This window comes from Phyllobates terribilis, unplaced genomic scaffold (assembly GCF_046119375.1).
Source record: "Phyllobates terribilis strain yellow unplaced genomic scaffold, ASM4611937v1 Scaffold_5__5_contigs__length_657084704, whole genome shotgun sequence".
Taxonomy (NCBI): domain Eukaryota; kingdom Metazoa; phylum Chordata; class Amphibia; order Anura; family Dendrobatidae; genus Phyllobates; species Phyllobates terribilis.
Window position 1 is genome coordinate 363,567,813 of NW_027362765.1, and position 24,801 is coordinate 363,592,613.

The 24,801-nt window shown below is 47.7% G+C and overlaps 1 protein-coding gene across 1 annotated transcript in view; it reads right to left on the reverse strand.

The window, feature by feature from the left end:
- The window catches only part of RBM20 (RNA binding motif protein 20), a 368,759-nt gene extending 366,219 nt beyond the window's left edge, over window positions 1-2,540 (reverse strand). Inside the window, exon 1 of the mRNA XM_073684737.1 lies at window positions 2,374-2,540. Within this exon, the coding sequence (XP_073540838.1) occupies window positions 2,374-2,459 (86 nt within the window). The 5' untranslated portion in view covers window positions 2,460-2,540. The remainder of the gene's footprint in view (window positions 1-2,373) is intronic.
- Between the last annotated feature and the right edge of the window lie 22,261 nt (window positions 2,541-24,801).

The window sequence follows — 24,801 nt, forward strand, 5'->3', positions numbered from 1 at the left end:
AGTGAAACTTTTTCTCACTGTTACAAATATCATTCTTGTGTTCTACAAAGCTCATGAAATACAATCGTTGTAACTTGTAATAAGTCATGAGCAATAGAAATATAAAGCCAGTCATGAATGTGAGACCACTGATGAAACAGTATGATAACCCGGTATTTTTTGGACATCAAATAACCCAAATGATTCATCTGAAACTTTTCTCATCATCTCTTTAACAATCATCATTTAGTTTTATGGTGATCTTTATTCTACTCATGTTTAGATCAAAGTACAATGTATTGCGCACACTGAGGCCATTTCCAGGCTGATTTACACTTTAATTGTCACATCATATTCTAGGTAATTTGTATATCTTTCTTTCTAATAACAGTGTCCAACAGTTGACTTGTGTCTCAGCTGTTCTTAATCTAAATCCCTCTCCTGTCTTAACGGTTTTTGTTTTTTTTTTTTTTGTTTTTAACAATGGAAATAAAAACATGTTGATGACTTTTGATTGATTAGTAATTTAGACTGTAATAATAATAGATTACCATGAGGCACAATAGGAATACTGGTCATTGGGGGTTGTGTGATATTGTTGGCATTGCTGCAATTATTGCTTTATATTATACATCATTACTGTAAAGCAAGAAATTATATCACATCCTTCTATCTAGTTATAGATGGATGGTCTGAAGATTAACTGACACCTGCCCACAGGTGACGGTAGTATATACTGACTCTGTGAGACTGTATATACACTCACCCTGACTCTGTATCTATACTCATTATGACTCTGATTGTGACATTGTATACCTTCAGCCTGATTCTAGTTGTGACAATATATTTACATTCACTTTGACTTTGGCAGTGACATTGTAAATAGTTTTACCATGATTGGGATTCTGACACTGTATATACACTTACACTGACTGTGATTATAACACTGTATAAACACTTGACGGCTTTGACATTGTATCAAACCCCTGAATTGAATTTAACATTGTTTACACTAACGCTGTGATTGTTACATTGTATACATAATGCAGGCACCCTGACACCAGTAGTGAAATCTTATATCCATTCACCCACATGTCCTAACCTTGATTCTAAATGAAACATTGTATATACACTAACTCTCTGATTTTAACACTTTATATACCCTCATCCCATGATTGTAACACCATATGTACACACATATATACACTCACCCTCTGATTGTGACATTGTATATACACTTATATATACACTTACCCTCTAGTTCTGGAATTGTATATACACTCACCCTCTTATTGTGGCATTGTATATACATTCATTTTGTGATTGTGACACAATATGTACACTTATATATATAGTCACCCTCTGATTGTGACAGTGAATATTCACTCACATTCTGCTTCTGGCATTTTATATACACTCACCCTCTGATTATGACTACATAAATACATAATCATAAGTACACTGTATTTACATTGTATATACACTCACTCTCTGCTTGTGATATTATTTGTACACTCACTCTCTGATTCTGGCATTATATATACACTCACTCTCTATTGTACTCGCTGTGATTGTGACATTGTATATACTCTCACCCTCTGTGATATATATACACTCACCCTCTGATTCTGACATTATATATATACACTCACGCTCTACTGTATATACACTCGCTGTGATTGTGACATTGTATATACTCTCACCCTTTGCTTGTGATATATATACACTCACCCTCTGACTCTGACTATATATATATATATATATATATATATACTCTCTGTTGTATATACATGTGATTGTGACATTGTATATACACTGGCTGTGATTGTGACATTGTATATACACTGGTTGTGATTGTGACATTGTATATACACTGGTTGTGATTGTGACATTGTATATACTCTCACCCTTTGCTTGTGATATATATACACTCACCCTCTGACTATATATATATATATATATATATATATATATATATATATATATATATACTCTCTGTTGTATATACATGTGATTGTGTGACGTTGTATATACACTGGCTGTGATTGTGACATCGTATATATATATATATATATATATATATATATATATATATATATATATATATATACTCACTCTCTACTGTATATACACTGGCTGTGATTGTGACATTGTATACACTCTCACCCTCTTGATTCTGACATGGTACATTCTCTCAGCTGTGATTCTGTTACTTTGTACAGGGGGCATCTTGCTGCTCAGCACGTGTTTGGGGGTCGGAAACCATTAATAACCCGGCCGGTGCCAGTGCTCGGATACAATGTATCTTATCCCCGGAATTCCTGCCCTCCCTCAGGCTGGTCAGTGACTTGTGCAGCAGCACATTCAGCCCTGACCGGTCACCCCAGGACTTACTTGTGTCCCAGCTGAGGGCGGGTGGCTCCCCCGGGCTGTTCTTGCTCTCGGGGGTCCCTGGCCTGACTCATGGCTGCCAATAGCATTCAGCAGCGGCAGCAGCAAATCCCCCGACGGCTGCGGCTCACATCCACTCCAGGGCTGAGAGACAGGGAGGGTGGGCTGTCAAAACAAACATGACGGGGACCTGCTGACTCCTCCTGACTGTACTCCTGGACATGCCCCTCTGGATTAACCATTCCCAGTCCAGGACACCAAAGACCCTGATCTCACCCCCACCCCTCTAATCCACAAAAGAACTTTACACCAAGACCTGCCCTGACTAGTTAACCCTATCCAATCCTAGACATTGGAGACCCATTGGCATCCCTCCAACTGTACTTCATGGACTGCCCCAGCATGATAACTCTCCAGTCCAGGACCCAGGACCACCATTCCAGCTGAAATTCCGAACCTGTGTCTCCCATGTTAACCATTCCCAATCCCGGACTTCAGAGACTTTGGTATTACCCCCTCCTGTCACATGTAATCTAGACCAGCAGCAGACACAACACAACAATAACTTTCATCCCAGAGAGTTAATACTGATGGCCAGTTGTAAGGATTAGCCATCAATTGTAAAACACTGGATGACCCCTTTATCCTTTCTCAGATTTTCACCTATAAAGATTTGAAAAAGGCATGGGAGTGGAAAAGTGCAGACACATGTAACTCGGTGGTCATATCATATCATTTTGGCTATTTTCTCAGATTTTGTTCACCGTAGACATAGAACCATCATACTGTATTTACTATATTCTAGTATCTGTCTCAATTTTAGCCCTTCTAAAATCCTTAATTCTAAAATCCATTATGGAGAAATTCAATGCAGATTTGTGGTATAAATTGTAGGTAACAGCTGCAGTCCACACAAGTACATGCAAATCAATATATTTTCTTATGACCACTGATTTAACTCAATTGTTAAAATGAATCAATAGTGCTACAAAATGTTTCAGCAAAACCCAGGCCTAGGATTCACATGTGGGTACAGGGTGGCAGTGTGCAGAGGCGAATCTAGGTTTTCTTGCACCAAAAATTCCCTTTGGTGTCCCCTTCTATACACAGCTTAAGCGATTTGTGTAGTCGTCATGTGACCGATCATGTGCAAATTGCATACCTACAGTCACGTGCCAACAAGCTGCTCTTCCCGATTCTATCAATGTTCAGTGAAAAACTACATGAATACCGCATCAGAAACGCCATCAGTACAGAAATACATCACCAGAACAACCATCAGCACAGAAATACAGCATCAGAACCACCATCAATACGGGAATACATCACCAGAACCACCATCAGTACAGAAATAAATCACCAGAACCACTAAAAGTACAGAAATACAGCACCAGAACTGCAAGCAGTACAGAAATAGAACATAATAACCACATCAGTACAGGAATACAGCATCATAACCACCATCAGTACAGGAATACATCTCCAAAACCACTATCAGTACATGAATTTATTTATTTTTATTATTATTATGCATTGCACTATCATATTCTGCAGCGCTTTACATACATATACTTATAGGTGACATCTTCTCTGATTGGAGTTGTTCTCTTTCTTGTTTTCACCATCTTTTTCAGATGCCATGATGACTCTTCACAGCCACAGCTTGTCTCTGCAGACTTCACTCTTCTCCGATCTTCTGCAGCACATCCTCACACAATGGCCTTTAAAATAACAGCATGCTTATAATGTTCCTGAATAAAAACATATCTGCCCTACTCTGTGCCCCTAAATAAATAATTGCCCCTCACTGTGCTTGACCCCCACACTTTTCCTCTTATGGTACATGACCTGCACACTGCCCTCTCATTTCCATACTGGACCCCATCTTCATACTGTCCTCACATACTGTGTCCCCCCCTATACTGCCCAGTCTCTACACTGTGCACCCTCATTACACCCCCCTCTGCATACTGTGCCCTCAATACTGTGCTCTAACACTGTCCCCCCAAATTGACCCCTCTCTATACCTCTCCCCACACTATCCAGTCTCTTTATTGTGCCCCCTCACACTTTTCTCCCTGCATACTGTCCCCTCACATTCCCTCCCAACTGACCTCTCACACATTCCCACCTCCCTCCATAATGTCTCCTCACTCCTTTCCTCACCAAATACTAACATAGTAACATAGTAACATAGTTTTTAAGGTTGAAGGAAGACTAAGTCCATCTAGTTCAACCCATAGCCTAACATGTTGATCCAGAGGAAGTAAAAAAAAAACATGTGGCAAACACTAAGCTCCACATTGGGGAAAAAAATTACTTCCTGACTCCATACAACAATCAGACTAGTTCCCTGGATCAACGCCCTATCAAGGAATCTAGTATATATAACCTGTAATATTATACTTTTCAAGAAAGGCAGCCATGCCCTTCTTAAATTTTAGTAGTGAATCACTCACACATTCCCTCCCCCCTTCCTCTGCCCATATGGTATCCTCACACATTTAAACCCTCACACCTAACAAAAAGAGCCAGAATGCCCATCATTATCACTGCAGCATCTGTCCATGAAAAAAGACGTCATCACGCTGGAGATAGAAGCAGTGAGTGACACCAGTGCTACCCCCTGATGATTTGTTTGAAGCTGGAGCTATAAGATGTGGGGCTGGGGCGACGCTGACAAGAAGATCAGCGTCACTATCAAAGGTCATATCTCTAGGACACGGATAGAGTTGAATGTTGTAGCAGAGCAGAGAGTCATAGCCTACTCTGAGCGGATGGCCAGGGAGATAATGCAGCTGGAAGAAGGAGGAGGACGTTGCTCGTCATAGGAATAGAGTTATGGGAGTTTAGTTTAGGCACATTGGGGTCACAATTACAATATGGACACACAATAGAGTATTTTTATGTGGGAGTACTTATAGTTTGTAGCATTATTATAACTATGTGGAGGCACAGCAGTGAAATTATTAGTCTGGAGGCAAAGAGAGGGCACTACTACTACTAAGAGGTACAATGGGGGCACTATTATTATGTGGAGGCACAGAGGTGGAATTATTAGTGTGGAGGTAGAGAGGGCATTACTACTACGAAGAGGTACAATGGGGGCACTATTATTATGTGGAGGCACAGAGGTGGAATTATTAGTGTGGAGGCACAGAGGGCATTACTACTGTGCTGAGGTACAATGGGGGCACTATTATTATGTGGAGGCACAGAGGTGGAATTATTAGTGTGGAGGCAGAGAGGGCATTACTACTGTGCTGAGGTACAATGGGGGCACTATTATTATGTGGAGGCACAGAGGTGGAATTATTAGTGTGGAGGCAGAGAGGGCATTACTACTGTGCTGAGGTACAATGGGGGCACTATTATTATGTGGAGGCACAGAGGTGGAATTATTAGTGTGGAGGTAGAGAGGGCATTACTACTGTGCTGAGGTACAATGGGGGCACTCTTATTATGTGGAGGCACAGAGGTGGAATTATTAGTGTGGAGGCAGAGAGGGCATTACTACTGTGCTGAGGTACAATGGGGGCACTATTATTATGTGGAGGCACAGAGGTGGAATTATTAGTGTGGAGGTAGAGAGGGCATTACTACTGTGCTGAGGTACAATGGGGGCACTATTATTATGTGGAGGCACAGAGGTGGAATTATTAGTGTGGAGGCAGAGAGGGCATTACTACTGTGCTGAGGTACAATGGGGGCACTATTATTATGTGGAGACACAGAGGTGGAATTATTAGTGTGGAGGCAGAGAGGGCATTACTACTGTGCTGAGGTACAATGGGGCACTATTATTATGTGGAGGCACAGAGGTGGAATTATTAGTGTGGAGGCAGAGAGGGCATTACTACTGTGCTGAGGTACAATTGGGGCACTATTATTATGTGGAGGCACAGAGGTAGAATTATTAGTGTGGAGGCAGAGAGGGCATTACTACTGTGCTGAGGTACAATTGGGGCACTATTATTATGTGGAGGCACAGAGGTAGAATTATTAGTGTGGAGGCAGAGAGGGCATTACTACTGTGCTGAGGTACAATGGGGGCACTATTATTATGTGGAGGCACAGAGGTGGAATTATTAGTGTGGAGGTAGAGAGGGCATTACTACTGTGCTGCGGTACAATGGGGGCACTATTATTATGTGGAGGCACAGAGGTGGAATTATTAGTGTGGAGGTAGAGAGGGCATTACTACTGTGCTGAGGTACAATGGGGGCACTATTATTATGTGGAGGCACAGAGGTGGAATTATTAGTGTGGAGGTAGAGAGGGCATTACTACTGTGCTGAGGTACAATGGGGGCACTATTATTATGTGGAGGCACAGAGGTGGAATTATTAGTGTGGAGGTAGAGAGGGCATTACTACTGTGCTGAGGTACAATGGGGGTACTATTATTATGTGGAGGCACAGAGGTGGAATTATTAGTGTGGAGGTAGAGAGGGCATTACTACTGTGCTGAGGTACAATGGGGGCACTATTATTATGTGGAGGAACAGAGGTGGAATTATTAGTGTGGAGGCACAGAGGGCATTACTACTGTGCTGAGGTACAATGGGGGCACTATTATTATGTGGAGGCACAGAGGTGGAATTATTAGTGTGGAGGCAGAGAGGGCATTACTACTGTGCTGAGGTACAATTGGGGCACTATTATTATTTGGAGGCACAGAGGTGGAATTATTAGTGTGGAGGCAGAGAGGGCATTACTACTGTGCTGAGGTACAATGGGGGCACTATTATTATGTGGAGGCACAGAGGTGGAATTATTAGTGTGGAGGCAGAGAGGGCATTACTACTGTGCTGAGGTACAATGGGGCACTATTATTATGTGGAGGCACAGAGGTGGAATTATTAGTGTGGAGGCAGAGAGGGCATTACTACTGTGCTGAGGTACAATGGGGGCACTATTATTATGTGGAGGCACAGAGGTGGAATTATTAGTGTGGAGGTAGAGAGGGCATTACTACTGTGCTGAGGTACAATGGGGGCACTATTATTATGTGGAGACACAGAGGAGGAATTATTAGTGTGGAGGTAGAGAGGGCATTACTACTGTGCTGAGGTACAATGGGGGCACTATTATTATGTGGAGACACAGAGGAGGAATTATTAGTGTGGAGGTAGAGAGGGCATTACTACTGTGCTGAGGTACAATGGGGGCACTATTATTATGTGGAGACATAGAGGTGGAATTATTAGTGTGGAGGCAGAGAGGGCATTACTACTGTGCTGAGGTACAATGGGGGCTCTATTATTATGTGGAGGCACAGAGGTGGAATTATTAGTGTGGAGGCAGAGAGGACATTACTACTGTGCTGAGGTACAATTGAGGCACTATTATTATGTGGAGGCACAGAGGTGGAATTATTAGTGTGGAGGCAGAGAGGGCATTGCTACTGTGCTGAGGTACAATGGGGGCACTATTATTATGTGGAGGTACAGAGGTGGAATTATTAGTGTGGAGGCAGAGAGGGCATTACTACTGTGCTGAGGTACAATGGGGGCACTATTATTACGTGAAGGCACAGAGGTGGAATTATTAGTGTGGAGGTAGAGAGGGCATTACTACTGTGCTGAGGTACAATGGGGGCACTATTATTATGTGGAGGCACAGAGGTGGAATTATTAGTGTGGAGGCAGAGAGGGCATTACTACTGTGCTGAGGTACAATGGGGGCACTATTATTATGTGGAGGCACAGAGGTGGGATTATTAGTGTGGAGGTAGAGAGGGCATTACTACTATGTTGAGGTACAATGGGGGCACTATTATTATGTGGAGGCACAGAGGTGGAATTATTAGTGTGGAGGCAGAGAGGGCATTACTACTGTGCTGAGGTACAATGGGGGCACTATTATTATGTGGAGGCACAGAGGTGGGATTATTAGTGTGGAGGTAGAGAGGGCATTACTACTGTGCTGAGGTACAATGGGGGCACTATTATTATGTGGAGGCACAGAGGTGGAATTATTAGTGTGGAGGTAGAAAGGGCATTACTACTGTGCTGAGGTACAATGGGGGCACTATTATTATGTGGAGACACAGAGGTGGAATTATTAGTGTGGAGGCAGAGAGGGCATTACTACTGTGCTGAGGTACAATGGGGGCACTATTATTATGTGGAGACATAGAGGTGGAATTATTAGTGTGGAGGCAGAGAGGGCATTACTACTGTGCTGAGGTACAATGGGGGCACTATTATTATGTGGAGGCACAGAGGTGGAATTATTAGTGTGGAGGTAGAAAGGGCATTACTACTGTGCTGAGGTACAATGGGGGCACTATTATTATGTGGAGACATAGAGGTGGAATTATTAGTGTGGAGGCAGAGAGGGCATTACTACTGTGCTGAGGTACAATGGGGGCACTATTATTATGTGGAGGCACAGAGGTGGAATTATTAGTGTGGAGGCAGAGAGGGCATTACTACTGTGCTGAGGTACAATGGGGGCACTATTATTATGTGGAGGCACAGAGGTGGAATTATTAGTGTGGAGGTAGAGAGGGCATTACTACTGTGCTGAGGTACAATGGGGGCACTATTATTATGTGGAGGCACAGAGGTGGAATTATTAGTGTGGAGGTAGAGAGGGCATTACTACTGTGCTGAGGTACAATGGGGGCACTATTATTATGTGGAGGCACAGAGGTGGAATTATTAGTGTGGAGGTAGAGAGGGCATTACTACTGTGCTGAGGTACAATGGGGGTACTATTATTATTTGGAGGCACAGAGGTGGAATTATTAGTGTGGAGGTAGAGAGGGCATTACTACTGTGCTGAGGTACAATGGGGGCACTATTATTATGTGGAGGCACAGAGGTGGAATTATTAGTGTGGAGGTAGAGAGGGCATTACTACTGTGCTGAGGTACAATGGGGGCACTATTATTATGTGGAGACACAGAGGTTTCATCATTATCTTAAGTCACAGTGGAGGCACTATTATTATGTGGAGATACAAAGAGGTATCATTATTATCTGAAGGTATAGAATAGGCACTATTACTATGTGGAGGCACAAAGAGGCGTTACTGTGTGGGAGCACAAAGAAGGGTACTATTACTGTGCAGCACTCTTAAAATATCTACAACTCCACCCTCCTCACATGGACTTATGGGCTACTGTGTATACAATGCAGTTAGCCGTGAGTCATCACAGTAAGGGATGGGGCAACTGCTATTCTCATGAATACATCGGACTCCTCTTAAGGCTTTCTCATGTCCATGTTTGCAGTACGTGTGGCATCCATTTTTTTCACGGATACCACACGTACCCATTATAACCTATGCTGCTGTTCACATGTTCGTTTTTTTCCGGCAGCACAGATGACAAGGGCCAATACAAGTCTGTGGGTCTGCGAAAAACACAAACAGCACACCGATTGCATCAGTGTACGATCCATGTGCTGTACGTGTATAACATGCAAAGTATAAGCTTTGTAATTAAATTCTGTCTTTAACCATACCGGAAAAACACTGATGGTAAACCCGGACACAGTGGCGTAATGTCAATGGCAGCAGGCCACGGGGTGACTATTGCACCCGTGAACCGGTGCCTACATCGGGCCCCCACGACTGTCATCACACGTTCAACTCGCATAGACAATTGCCTTCAGATGACCCCAAAGATAAAAGTCTAAGGGGGTCAGATCGGGAGACCTTGGTGGCCATTCAACTGGCCCACGACGACCAATCCACTTTCCAGGAAACTGTTCATGTAGGAATGCTCGGACCTGACACCCATAATGTGGTGGTGCACCATCTTGTTGGAAAAACTCAGGGAACGTGCAATCTTCAGGGCATAAAGAGGGCAACACATCATCATGGAGCAATTTCAGATATCCAGTGGCATTGAGGTTTCCATTGATGAAGAATGGCCCCACTATCTTTGTACCCCATATACCACACCATACCATCAAGATACGAGACGTGGAGCATCTGAAACAACGGATCCTGGAAGCCTGTGCTGGCGTTTCTTCTGCGGTGTTGCTATCAGTGTGTCCAGAGTGGGAGAAGTGGGTTGCATTGACAATCCAACACAATGGGCAGCACTATGAACACATTTTAGAAATGGTCATAAACTTGTAAAAAACTCATGAAAGAATAAAGTTACGCTAAAACCAAGGGCACCATTGTTTTTCTTATGAAATTCTCAATAAGTTTGATGTGTTACATGACCCTCTTCCCATTGAAAAAAATAAAGTTGGATCCAAAATGTCCGACTTCAAAATGGCCACCATGGTCACCACCCATCTGGAAAAGTTTTTCCCCCTCCCATATACTAATGTGCCACAAACAGGAAGTTGATATCTCCAACCATTCCCATTTAATTTAGGTATATCCATATAAATGGCCGACCCTGTACTGTATACAAGCAATTATACAATGTGAAGATCTGCTCTTCTGTGACCGCGCTGAATATGAATTATTTTTTTTTGTTGGGTGGAGTGAAGGGGGCCTTACTTATGGGCATAGGGGCCAATTCATCAGTGTTTCCTCTAGTTTTCTGGTGTGAAACACCTTGAAAAGCTGCAAAATTTGTGTACAGCGAGGAGTTGCGCAAACATTTTTTAAACTTTTGGATCTTTCATTCTAGATTCTGCCAGCTCTGCCAAAATAAGAGGAGCTAGGATGGAGACGGGGCTGGGCATGGCTACACACGCTCATCAAAGTCATTAAAACTGACAGTGCTTCTTTTGCCAGTCACTGACTGGAGTAGTATTTCTGGCGAGTTATGCGTCACAGCGAAAATATGCTGAATTCATTAAGTGGCATGCATCTCTTAATGAATGTGGCGCATCGTACCCCAGCAAGCCTTTCAATAACCCCTTTACAGCCTGTGGCGTATTAGTACGCACCAGGCTGTAACCCCCTGTTCAGCGCGGGCTCCGGCGTTGAGCCCGCACTGAACCGGGGACATGTCAGCTGATTCTTACAGCTGACATGTGCCCACAACAGCCGCGGGTGGGGATCGTGATCCACCCGCGGCTGTTAACATGTTAAATACCGCTGTCAATCTCTGAAGCGCGTCACTTACCCCGCCCATCGGTGACCCTGTCACGTGATCGCGGGTCACCAATGGGTGGTCATGACAACCCTGGGTCTGCAGCAGACTCCAGTGGTTGTCATGAGCTGATCGCTATGAGTACCACCTAGTGGTCGGCGCTCATAGCACAGGAGCATTTCTGCTACACAGAGGTGATCTGTTCATCACCTCTATGTAGCAGAGGCGATCAGACAAGTGCTGCTTCTAGTCTCCTATGGAGACTATTGAAGCAAGCAAAAAGTGAAAAAAAAAATGTTTGTAAAAATATAAAAAAACTTAAAAAAATATTATAAAGTTTAAATCACCCCCCTTTCGCCCTATTCAAAATAAAATAATAATAATAAAAAAAACCCTCACATACACATATTTGGTATCGCCGCGTTCAGAATCGCCCGATCTATCAGTATAAAAAAAGAATTAATCCGATCGGTAAACGGTGTAACGAGAAAAAAATTCTAAACACCATGTGATGAAAGCCGGCCGGTGGGTGCAGCTCTCTGGCGCCCCCTTACCTCTCAGGTCAGTCAAGGTACTGCACCTAGAGAAAGTAGTGCCAGGAAGCTGCAACCAGCGCAGGGAACACGGTAGTGTGTTATCCCTTCAACGTCACTAAACCGTAACGTCACTACACAGCACAACTCGCTAGCGCCCTCTTAGCCTCAGGTCAGTCAAGGAACTGCACCTAGGATAAGCGGTCGCCAGGGAGACTGTCCTGTAACCTACTGGGTATCGGGGCCCTCTGTAGTGAGGGCGGTATATATATCTTCCTTGGCCGCGCCAGGAATATATATATCTGAACCTCCGACCGTCACTACCAGCCTTCCCCAATCCCCAGTTGGTATGCTGCCACCAGTCCCTATTTTAGATATACGTCCAGTCCGTGAATGGGCCTATATCGGGTCAGGAACCAACCCTGGGTAGCGTTTTTGGCTTGAGCCGAGCTCACACGGACGTGCGTTCGTTATGCAGAATAAAAGGCAGGCCCACAATTACTTGAGGTAATTGATTATAATAATACACTAGATACACGATATACAACTAAATATACACAGGTATAAGGTCAGGCTAAACTATACAACAATGGAATACAACACACAGAATCACCACAGCATATCAGTTACCGGTTTCTTGATTTTCTTGTGACGCAGGGAGAGGATTCTGCGGTCGCAGGCACGGTTCTTTGTTACAGGCTGAGGCCTACCACCGCATGGTCAAACTGCTCCTCCCCTTGGTGGCCTCAGCTGGTGCTCAGATGTTCAGCACACCACTCTTGGGTCAAGACTGACTTGTCTCTTGTCTGTCCTGCTATCTTACCTGCCCTGTCCCGCCCACTGCTGGTGAGGTCAGCTGACTCAGTCTCCACCCTCAGGTCTAACTTCGATCAGAAGCCCAAATTCTATGGAACCCAATAACTTCTTCTGGGATGGTCTCATGATACCCCCAGGGGTTCCCATGGATTCGGGCCGCCGTAACCGACCTTTTGATATCAATTATGATACCATACGGTCCTCAGGAATGGCTCCGCGCTATATCTTGGCTTCCAGAGCACGTACAAACGTCTACCGCGGAGGCTTGTGTGCGCAATGGCTCCGGGACGCCGTGATATTTTTTTATTGGCCCATCCCACGCAACATGCGTGTACTATTCATGTTTCTATATCTTATGCCTCCATGCTTGTGACAGACAAAGAAACTAGTCCTATGGGACAAATGGTCAGGTACAGATAGACGAAGCACCCCCCCCTGCTGGCTGTGTTTCCTCTCGAAGTCTTTGAAGCTCCTAGCATTCAAGTGTTAAGTAGGCTTCTTATCTTACAGGAGCCTGGATGGGGGGAAACTATCTAGTTGACGTTTTAACAGAAGGTCCCAAGGGTGGGGGCTGCTGAAGTGTGGCCATCCCTGGATATGATTTATCATTACCAAGATGGCGGCTACAGGTTCATCACACCTCCCCCTATACGAGGGCGCGAGGGGGTAGCACATTCCTGTGTTCCCCCGTGCGTCCTTCTGCACCCTCCCCTTGCCGGGATAACCCGTCAGCGTTACCGTGGTCACGGCCTCTTCTGTGGCGAATGGAGAAGTGGTACTGCTGGAGAGCGAGGCTCCAGCGTAGCAACCTGCCATTCGACCCAGAGACCGTGTGTAACCAGCTGAGGGGGTTGTGGTCCGTCTCCACGGTGAAATGGCTCCCGTACAAGTAGGGCTGCAGACGCTGCAGGGCCCATACAATTGCCAGGCATTCTTTTTCCACCGTGGAGTAAGCCACCTCCCGGGGCAGTAGCTTCCTGCTCAGGTACAAGACAGGATGTTCCTGGCCTGTCGTGTTGACCTGACTTAGCACAGCACCGAGGCCAAAGTCACTGGCGTCGGTCTGTACCACAAACGGCCGGTCGAAGTCGGCAGCTTGCAGTACAGGGGAGCTACTTAGGGCGGCTTTGAGTGCCCCGAAAGCTGTCTCGCAGGCGACTGTCCAGTCGACTGCGACGGGCAGCTTCTTCTTGGTGAGGTCCGTCAGGGGCTTGGCCAGGGTGCTATAGTGTGGGACGAACCTCCTATAGTACCCGGCGGTCCCCAAGAAGGACATCACCTGCTTTTTGGTCCTAGGAGTGGGCCAGGATGCGATGGCATCCACTTTCCCAGGTTCTGGCTTCAGAACCCCCCCGCCTACCCGGTGACCCAGGTAGAGGACCTCACTCATGCCCAGCTGGCACTTTTCCGGCTTGATGGTCAAGCCTGCCCGGTGGATCCGACCGAGCACCTGCCGCAGGTGCTCTAGGTGATCCTCCCAAGTGGGACTGAAGACTGCAATATCGTCCAAGTACGCAGCCGCGTACCCTTCAAGTCCCTCGAGCAGCGTATTGACCATCCGCTGAAAAGTGGCAGGGGCATTCTTCATGCCGAATGGCATCACTGTGGACTCGTACAGTCCAAAAGGGGTGATAAAGGCAGAGCGTTCCCTTGCCGCGGGGGTCAGAGGAATCTGCCAGTACCCCCGGCTCAGATCCATGATGGTCAGGTACTTAGCCCCGGCCATCCGATCGAGCAGGTCATCGATGCGTGGTATGGGGAACGCATCGGTGGCCGTTACAGCGTTGAGCCCCCGGTAGTCCACGCAGAACCGTGTAGTTCGGTCCTTCTTTGGTACGAGGACTACAGGCGAGGCCCACGCGCTGCTGGATGCCTGGATCACCCCCAGCTTCAGCATCTCGTCTATCTCTTGGCGCATGTTTCCCTGCACCTCGAAAGAGACCCGATCTGCTGAACGCCGGATCGGCGGGTGATCGCCAGTGTCCACGTCGTGGACAGCCATCTCAGTCCTTCCGGGCAGGCTGCTGAACAGCCCCCGGAAGGGGTGCAGGGTGGTCCCCAGCTGGGACCGTTGGTCCTCCGTGAGCTGGTGGCCAACCCCCACATCCTCGATGGACCCACCCGCCTTGGCTTGGGTGAGCAGATCCAGGAGGGTTTCTACCTCTCCTTCCTCGGGAAGGTTGCACACTGGGTGGGCAGTCGCTTCCCGCTCATGATGAGCCTTCATCATGTTCACGTGGAAGGCCTTCCTCCTTCCACGGGCGTGATCCAGGGTGACCAGATAGGTGACGGCATTGAGTTTCTGGTGCACGAAGTAGGGACCTTCCCAGGCTGCCTGAAGCTTGTTCTGTGGTACGGGGACCAGTACCCACACCTTTTGACCCACCTGGTAGGTCCTCTCACAAGCATTCTGGTCGTACCACCGCTTCTGGTCGGCCTGGGCCTGGGCCATATTGTCCTGCACCAGCTTTGCCAAGGCCATCATCCTGTCCCGGTGGCGCACGACATACTCGATGACCGACACCTCGGGGGTGGCCAAATCCCCTTCCCATGCTTCCTTCACCAGAGCCAGGGGGCCCCGTACCCGTCGCCCGTACAGGAGCTCAAAGGGGGAGAACCCCGTTGAGGCCTGCGGAACCTCCCGGTAAGCAAATAGGAGGTGTGGGAGGTAACGCTCCCAGTCTCTCCCGTGGGAGTCGACCAACATCTTAAGCATCTGCTTTAAGGTGCCATTGAACCGCTCACACAGGCCATTAGTCTGTGGGTGATACGGGCTGGCCACCAGATGTTGCACCTGCATTTGCTTACAGAGGGACTCCATCAGCCGCGACATGAACTGGGTCCCTCGGTCGGTGAGCATTTCTTGGGGGAAACCCACTCTGGAGAAGATCTCCAGTAAGGCGGTAGCCACCTTGTCGGCCCGAATGGACGACAAAGCTACCGCTTCCGGGTACCGGGTGGCATAGTCCACTACCGTGAGTATGAAGCATTTCCCGGAGTGGCTGGGAGTGGACAGAGGTCCAATAAGATCCACAGCGACCCTCGAGAAAGGCTCTTCGATGATTGGCAGAGTTACCAGTGGGGCTTTGGGGCGCGGCCCCGCCTTCCCCACCCTCTGACAGGTGTCACACGAACGGCAGTAGGCACCCACCGCGGCTCCCATCCCAGGCCAGTAGAAATGCTGAGCTATCCTGGCCTTGGTTTTAGCGATCCCTAGGTGTCCGGCCATCGGAATCTCGTGTGCGATCCGCAACAATTCCGCCCTGAACGGATAGGGTACCACTAACTGTCGGTCCCTGGGCCACGCCTCCGGTGAACCCTGCTGGACCGTTACCCGGTACAGCCGTCCCTGGTCCCAGACCACACGCTCGCAGTCTGACTCCATGGGAGGCTGTGCCGCCTGTTCCTTGAGAGCTTTCAGGCTGTCGTCTGCTTCCAACGCAGCCTGAAATTCCTGACTTGATGTGGCCAGAATCGACGAAACTGCCACATCCTCCGTCAGCCCCTCCGGGCATGTCACCTGGCCGCTGTCTGACCCGGCAGACACTTGGTCAGAAGTGGGGAAGCCGTCGGACCTCTGCAAGGCTCCTTGGGCTCCGGCGCTCCCACTCCTGGTGACAGCGGCTATGACCGCTGTGACCGTGGGTAGTGCCTGCTTCCCCTCTGTTTCTGCCCAAGCCGCCCGATCAGGCAGGCTTCCTAGGCCTTTGGACATCTCGGATGTGGGGAACTCCTGCCCTGGGGTCTTACCTGGCGGCTCCTCTCTTGGGACACCCCCACCTCCCATGGCCTGTTCCTCCCCCTGCAGTGGGCCTATACTCAGCAGCCTGGATACCCCTGGGAGCCCTACACTGCCGGTAGCTGCCCCCCTCTCCATCCCTGAGCTTCCCTCTACAGAATCCTGCCCGCCCCCTCCCTCACCGGAGGACAAGAGGTCACGGCACGCCGGCTGAGCACCTCTGCGGGCATCCCCACACTCCCCACCTGCTTTCACTAACCCTGTTTGTGTTGTGTCTGTGCAGGTGTTACCCTCAGGTTTCACTCCCTCCTCCTCAGCAGGACACACACTACATACAACATGGTTGGCATTAGCAGCAGACAAATCAATACACTCTTGGGGGGCCGAACTTGGGGGTTCAGAGGGTACATACTGCGATACTAGACGCCCCAAGTCGGTCCCTAATAAAACATTTGCGGGAATATTTGGCGTTACTCCCACCTCCCGCATCCCCCTTCCGGCACCCCAGTCCAAATACACCATGGCAACGGGAAGTGCCGGCTCCACGCCTCCAACCCCGGAGACGGAAAGAGTCTTTCCTGGTACCAAGTCCTGGGGGGACACCACCTCAGGCCGTACCAGTGTTCGTTCAGCGCCCGTGTCCCGCAGTCCCATGACCGCAGAACGGCCTATGGTGACGGGTTGGATGTTGTCCAGGGACCGACCATAACCCCCTCCCACACACAAAACATTGGGCGCTCTCTGGGACTGGGATGGGGTCTTTTGGCGCTGGGGACACTCAGCCCTAAAGTGTCCTGGTTTGTTGCATAGATGACAACGTCTTACGTCTGGTCCCTGTTTCCCCGGCCCCTTGTGTTCTAGGGGCCGGGGAAACAGGGGCATGACTGGGCTTACCCCCTCTCCAGGTGCTGCTGGCAGACTTCTTCAGCTCAGGCGCCCTGTTATTGGCATACTCGTCTGCCAGGGCGGCTGTAGCAGAAGCCCCTGTTGGTTTTCGGTCACGGAGGAACTGTCGGAGTACTCTGGGCAGTTCCACAAGAACTGCTCCGTGACGAACAGTTCCTGGACCTCCTGGCGGGTAGTAAGCGCTAGACCCGAGGTCCAGTGCTCTGCGGCTCTCAACAGCGCCCGCATATGATCGGTCCAGGTGTCCTTGGGGCCACGCAGCAGGCTCCGGAACTTCTGGCGGTACGACTCGGGAGTGAGGTTGTACTGCCGGATCAGGGCCCGCTTGATGCAGTCGTAGTTCTGTACCTCCCCGGCAGGTAAGTCCCCCAAGGCATCCAGGGACTTACCCCTCAAACGGGGGGTCAGGTATCTGGCCCACTGATCCCGGGCCAGATGGTGCTGAAGACAGGTCCGTTCAAATGCCACCAGAAAGGAGTCCAGGTCCCCATCCTTCTCCAGTAGAGGGAAGTCCTCAGCTCGGACTTTGGACGACTTGGTCTCCTGATGGGTTGGTTGCTCTAGCGGAAGCCCCCGCTGGGCCAGGTCCAGTTGGTGCTGGCGCTCCGCAGCTCGCTCTGCACGCTCCGCAGCCTCCCGGCGCTCTGCAGCTTCACGCTCCGCAGCCTCCCGGCGCTCCGCAGCTTCGCGCTCCTCCTCCGCTGCCTTCTCTGATGCTGCCAGGAGGGTTTTGTAGACGGCATCGCCATGAGACTGGAGACTTGCCATAGCCGCTTGTAAAAGGGCTTGTGATCTGGACAGGCTGGGCTGGGTAGGTGGTGGGCAGCCCACTGCGGGACCGTATACTGGGGACTGGCTCCCTGAGGTGCCCGGGCTGGACTCCTCCTCGCCATGAGTAACAATGTCCTCCCCTCCTGCCACACGGACCGTAGCATTAGCCTCCTGCAGGGTCTTGCTCCTGGTGCCGTCTGCCATCTTGGTAACCGACACCGCTGCAACCCTGAGTTTGCACACACCTTGTTATACTTTTAGCCTGACCGTCTAACGTTGGGCTGACCTTAAGACTCCAGCAGTGGAAGTTACCACTGGCAGTCTTTAGTGCCTGGGAGTAGGGGTCCCACAACACTATTATTCTGCAATCCCACCGCTCTGCCACCAATGTGATGAAAGCCGGCCGGTGGGTGCAGCTCTCTGGCGCCCCCTTACCTCTCAGGTCAGTCAAGGTACTGCACCTAGAGAAAGTAGTGCCAGGAAGCTGCAACCAGCGCAGGGAACACGGTAGTGTGTTATCCCTTCAACGTCACTAAACCGTAACGTCACTACACAGCACAACTCGCTAGCGCCCTCTTAGCCTCAGGTCAGTCAAGGAACTGCACCTAGGATAAGCGGTCGCCAGGGAGACTGTCCTGTAACCTACTGGGTATCGGGGCCCTCTGTAGTGAGGGCGGTATATATATCTTCCTTGGCCGCGCCAGGAATATATATATCTGAACCTCCGACCGTCACTACCAGCCTTCCCCAATCCCCAGTTGGTATGCTGCCACCAGTCCCTATTTTAGATATACGTCCAGTCCGTGAATGGGCCTATATCGGGTCAGGAACCAACCCTGGGTAGCGTTTTTGGCTTGAGCCGAGCTCACACGGACGTGCGTTCGTTATGCAGAATAAAAGGCAGGCCCACAATTACTTGAGGTAATTGATTATAATAATACACTAGATACACGATATACAACTAAATATACACAGGTATAAGGTCAGGCTAAACTATACAACAATGGAATACAACACACAGAATCACCACAGCATATCAGTTACCGGTTTCTTGATTTTCTTGTGACGCAGGGAGAGGATTCTGCGGTCGCAGGCACGGTTCTTTGTTACAGGCTGAGGCCTACCACCGCATGGTCAAACTGCTCCTCCCCTTGGTGGCCTCAGCTGGTGCTCAGATGTTCAGCACACCACTCTTGGGTCAAGACTGACTTGTCTCTTGTCTGTCCTGCTATCTTACCTGCCCTGTCCCGCCCACTGCTGGTGAGGTCAGCTGACTCAGTCTCCACCCTCAGGTCTAACTTCGATCAGAAGCCCAAATTCTATGGAACCCAATAACTTCTTCTGGGATGGTCTCATGATACCCCCAGGGGTTCCCATGGATTCGGGCCGCCGTAACCGACCTTTTGATATCAATTATGATACCATACGGTCCTCAGGAATGGCTCCGCGCTATATCTTGGCTTCCAGAGCACGTACAAACGTCTACCGCGGAGGCTTGTGTGCGCAATGGCTCCGGGACGCCGTGATATTTTTTTATTGGCCCATCCCACGCAACATGCGTGTACTATTCATGTTTCTATATCTTATGCCTCCATGCTTGTGACAGACAAAGAAACTAGTCCTATGGGACAAATGGTCAGGTACAGATAGACGAAGCACCCCCCCCTGCTGGCTGTGTTTCCTCTCGAAGTCTTTGAAGCTCCTAGCATTCAAGTGTTAAGTAGGCTTCTTATCTTACAGGAGCCTGGATGGGGGGAAACTATCTAGTTGACGTTTTAACAGAAGGTCCCAAGGGTGGGGGCTGCTGAAGTGTGGCCATCCCTGGATATGATTTATCATTACCAAGATGGCGGCTACAGGTTCATCACACACCAGAATTACGTTTTTTGGTCGCCGCAACATTGCAATAAAATGCAATAACGGGCGATCAAAACATTGGATCTACCCCAAAATGGTATCAATAAAAACACCAGCTCGGCGTGCAAAAAATAACCCCTCACCCGGCTCCAGATCCCGAAAAATGGAGATGCTACGGGTCATGGAAAATGGCGCCTTTTTTTTTTTTTTTTAGCAAACTTTGGAATTTTTTTTCACCACTTAAATAAAAAAGAACCTATACATGTTTGGTATCTACGAACTTGTAATGACCTGGAGAATAAGAATGGCAGGTCTGTTTTAGCATTCAGTGAACGTGGTAAAAAAAATTAAAAAAAAACATCTGTGGTATTGCACTTTTTTTTTTAAAATTTCACCGCACTTGGAATTTTTTTCCTCTTTTCCCGTACACGATATGGTAAAACAAGTGATGTCGTTCAAAAGTACAACTCGTCCCGCAAAAAATAAGCCCTCACATGGCCATATTGGCCAAAAAATAAAAATGCTATGGCTCTGGGAACAAGGGGAGCAAAAAACGAAAATGCAAAAACGGAAAATCCCAGGGTTGCGAAGGGGTTAAGACTGACATGCACAATGCCAGTCTATAGGTCAACCCCAATATTTTTTGCTACTTTGACTAACAGAAGGGCAAACATGTCAACAGGAGCAGAAACAACTTTTCAGCAGCATCCAGCCTGCTTGATAATGGTTTCCAGATAGCAACAAAATGTGCAATGCCGACATATAAGATGCTTCATTTCCCTGTTTTTCTCTTCCTGGACTATGAAGAAACATTCCAAGGCTTCACAGGGCTGAAAGATTTATGATTGTGTTATCCTTCTTATGATCCTAGTGAGATCCGACTCATGATCCCTTAACGCGACCTAATCCGCTGCCCTGTACACGGTGTAGTCCACCTGCTCTGAGACCACCTCTTCACGCGGTCATCCCCCCCATGTTCCACACTCTCTGGGAGCGTGTCACCTTTCCGATTTGATTGCCCTATATTCCAGCTGCATTGCCATCGGTCTTAGTTTACCTGTAAAATGGAGACAATATTTCGGGTGTTCATCAAGTAATGCCACAGTATAAGCCTGATCCACAACATCACATTGCCCCCTGTCCTAATCACATCTGTACATGTTATATAACCCGCCTTAATGGAAGTTATCATCAGAAAATCACATATTGTAGAAATCACGGTTTTTAGTGATAAATGTATCTTTTTTTTAAGTATCACACTCTGTATTAAAACTAACAATTAGGAATCTCGCAGTTTTATCATCGGCTATTGGGTTGATTTTAGACTCTAACTTCCTGTCTTTTTTTCTTCCAGGAAATCTACATGTACAAAGCAGCAATGAACGGACTCTGAGCCTAACTATTGTACTTAAGAATCTAATGAGCCTGTGCAAATGTAATTGTGAAGGGAGGGGGAGAAGGTGAGCTGTGACATCACCTATTGTGAATGGTGGATCCTGTGTTATCTACTGTATATAGAGGTGTTATCAGTTATTGCACCGGAGGAGGAGGAGAGCTGTGATATCACCGATTGTGAATGGTGGATCCTGTGTTATATAATGTATATAGAGGAGTTATCAGTCATTGTACAGGAGGGGGAGGAGGTGAGCTGTGATATCACCTATTGTGAATGGTTGCTCTTGTGTTATCTACTGTATATAGAGGTGTTATCAGTCATTGTACAGGAGGAGGTGAGCTGTGACATCACCTATTGTGAATGGTGGATCCTGTGTTATCAGCTGTATATAGAGGTGTTATCAGTCATTGTACAGAAGGAGGAGGAGGAGGTGAGCTGTGACATCACCTATTGTGAATGGTGGATCCTTTGTTATCTACTGTATATAGAGGTGTTATCAGTCATTGTACAGGAGGAGGTGAGCTGTGACATCACCTATTGTGAATGGTGGATCCTGTGTTATCTACTGTATATAGAGGTGTTATCAGTTATTGTACCGGAGGAGGAGGAGAGCTGTGATATCACCGATTGTGAATGGTGGATCCTGTGTTATATAATGTATATAGAGGAGTTATCAGTCATTGTACAGGAGGGGGAGGTGAGCTGTGATATCACCTATTGTGAATGGTGGATCCTGTGTTATCTACTGTATATAGAGGTGTTATCAGTTATTGTACCGGAGGAGGAGGAGAGCTGTGATATCACCGATTGTGAATGGTGGATCCTGTGTTATATAATGTATATAGAGGAGTTATCAGTCATTGTACAGGAGGGGGAGGAGGTGAGCTGTGATATCACCTATTGTGAATGGTGGCTCCTGTGTTATATACTGTATATAGTGGAGTTATCAGTCATTGTACAGGAGGAGGAGGTGAGCTGTGATATCATCTATTGTGAATGGTGGATCCTGTGTTATCTACTGTATATAGAGGTGTCACCTATCACTATATTCCTGCCTCTGATGATATGAGAACTGCTGTAAATTCTTATTGAAAGGATGTAATTGTTGTATCTAATGTAGCCCCAGTGGCCAGTGTGAAATATGGAAGTTTTTTTTTTTAATACAGATTTTGAAAAAAAAAAAAAATTAAAACACAAAACCCTGATTTTACAGCAGGTAATTTTCTGTCCATTTAAAACAAAAGGGTCAGGTGTTGAACTATCCTCCCCTACCGGGATCCTTATTCCCCTGCTGGAGTCTATCAGGAGAGGGTCAGCCGTCCTCCATACACATCGGGTAATCGGCTAGTCCATCTGAAACTGGAGGATTCGCCCAACTTTCATCCATTGTGTGTGACGCCCTGAGGTGTTGGTATTGAGTTCTTGACGAGTCCCCCCCTCTGATATATTAGTGCTCTCTCACACCAGATTATAGGGACTGTATCAGTCCAGCATCACATTATTTGTAAGTTGGGTTTATGATAAACTCATTTTGTAAAGGGTTTTGGTGCGTTCTTTGTTATCATCCACATATAAAGCCTCATTCGAACGTCCGTTTTTCTCAAAAACAGATGGATTATTTTGATCAGAGTGGGGTCCTTGTGCCATTCGTTTTTCTCGTACGTGGAGAAAAAAAAAATAATTCTCCACCTTCTCCTATGTGACAGTCCGTGAAAATCAGACCGCACTTGGATACCATAGACTTGCCTTGGCAATTTTGATATGACACTTGGATCACAAATTGGTAATTTCTTCGCGATTTTGACATGTTAATGGCACCGTAGACTACCTCAGGTACGAGTGCTAGCCACACGGATAACCCTGGAGTCTTTAGATATTGCAGTTTTCACACTGGCCACTAGGCCGCCAGTCATCAGATGACACTTTTTAGCTTAGCAGTGTGATGTTAGGATAATGATATTTTGGTGAAGATCGGACAGAAGCCGGGCAGGAAACAGATGTCATGCTGGTAACTCGCACGCCTTCTCAGCTGCGTCCTACTCGCCCGTCCATACACACCGCCGTCACCGTAAGCTCAGGCCATGGACTCCCCTGACAAATCGGGACTCAGAGATCCCAAGTTGAATGTTCAAGTCCTGTCAAGAGCAGCTGATGCAGGCGATCAATAGCGTGACAACTCAGCTGCGGGATTTGTCCACCCCAGCTTCTACCCTGTCCTGCGCCGCTACCGTGTCAGGCCGTCCTTCCTCAGGACTGGCAGCCTCTCCAGGGAAGCTGGCTAAGGCACCAGATTCTGGTGGCGCAGATAAGCTCCAGCTTGCACTCCCATTCCCGTTAATTAAATCAGTGCCAAATCCACTTTACTCTCCACGCTCATCTCTTTCCATTGGACCAAAACAAGATTGCGTTTATGATCTCTCTCCTGTCCAGACAAGCCCTGGCTTGGGCAAATTCCATTTGGGAGCGTGAAGGTCCAGAGACCCGCGATTTAGGAAAGTTCCTGGAGATGTTCCGAGTGGTGTTCAAGCTACCAGGACGCACCTCCCTCAGCCACTCGTCTCTTCTGACTCTGAGACAAGGTGTGGACAGTGTGGCTCAGTATGCTTTACGATTCCGTACCCGGGCTGTGAAGCTGGCTTGGAATGAAGAAGCCCTGGTGGCAACCTTCTTCTCAGAGTCTGTCGGGTCGTATTAAGGATGAATTAGCAGGCAGAGATCTGTTATCTACCCTGTATGCTCTTACACACCTGGCTACCAGGATCGATCTCCATTTCCATGAACAAGCTCTGGAACAAGTTCAAGCATCTTATCGCATCAGAAGACCACCCAGGCTGGCTCCAACCTTCCAGTACCCCTTGCTGCCACAAGCCACACCTCCTGCTATAGAGCTGAAATATAGATGTCGGGATGCAATGCACAGAGATCAAGAGGCGGAAACAGTCAGGGATTAATATAACTCAATTTATATACAGCAATGACTTTAAACAGTTAGTGTTAGTAACAAGGGAAATCAACAGTAGAACTAATAAGTAGTTGTCTGGTTCACCGGCCAAGTCCTTCAGTGGGGACCGTTGTGTGCTACCAAGTGCAAGAAGGTCTTGCCCAAGTCTCCGTCTTCTGTGCCTTCAAATCTCTCTTCTCTGCCCACCTATTATTGAGCCTTTGCAGATGTCTTTTGTGAGAAGAAGGCAAACGTCTTGTTACCCCATAAATCTTACAATTGTCCCATCGACCTTCAATCTGGCACCTCTCCACCCTGAGGGTGGGTTTATCCTCTATCCGTGCCTGAGACTCGTTTCACGTCAGAATATATCCAAGAAAACTTGACCAAGGGATTCATCTGTAAGTCCCCTTCTCCTGCCTTTGCCAACTTCTTCTTTGTGACAAAGAGGGATGGTTCC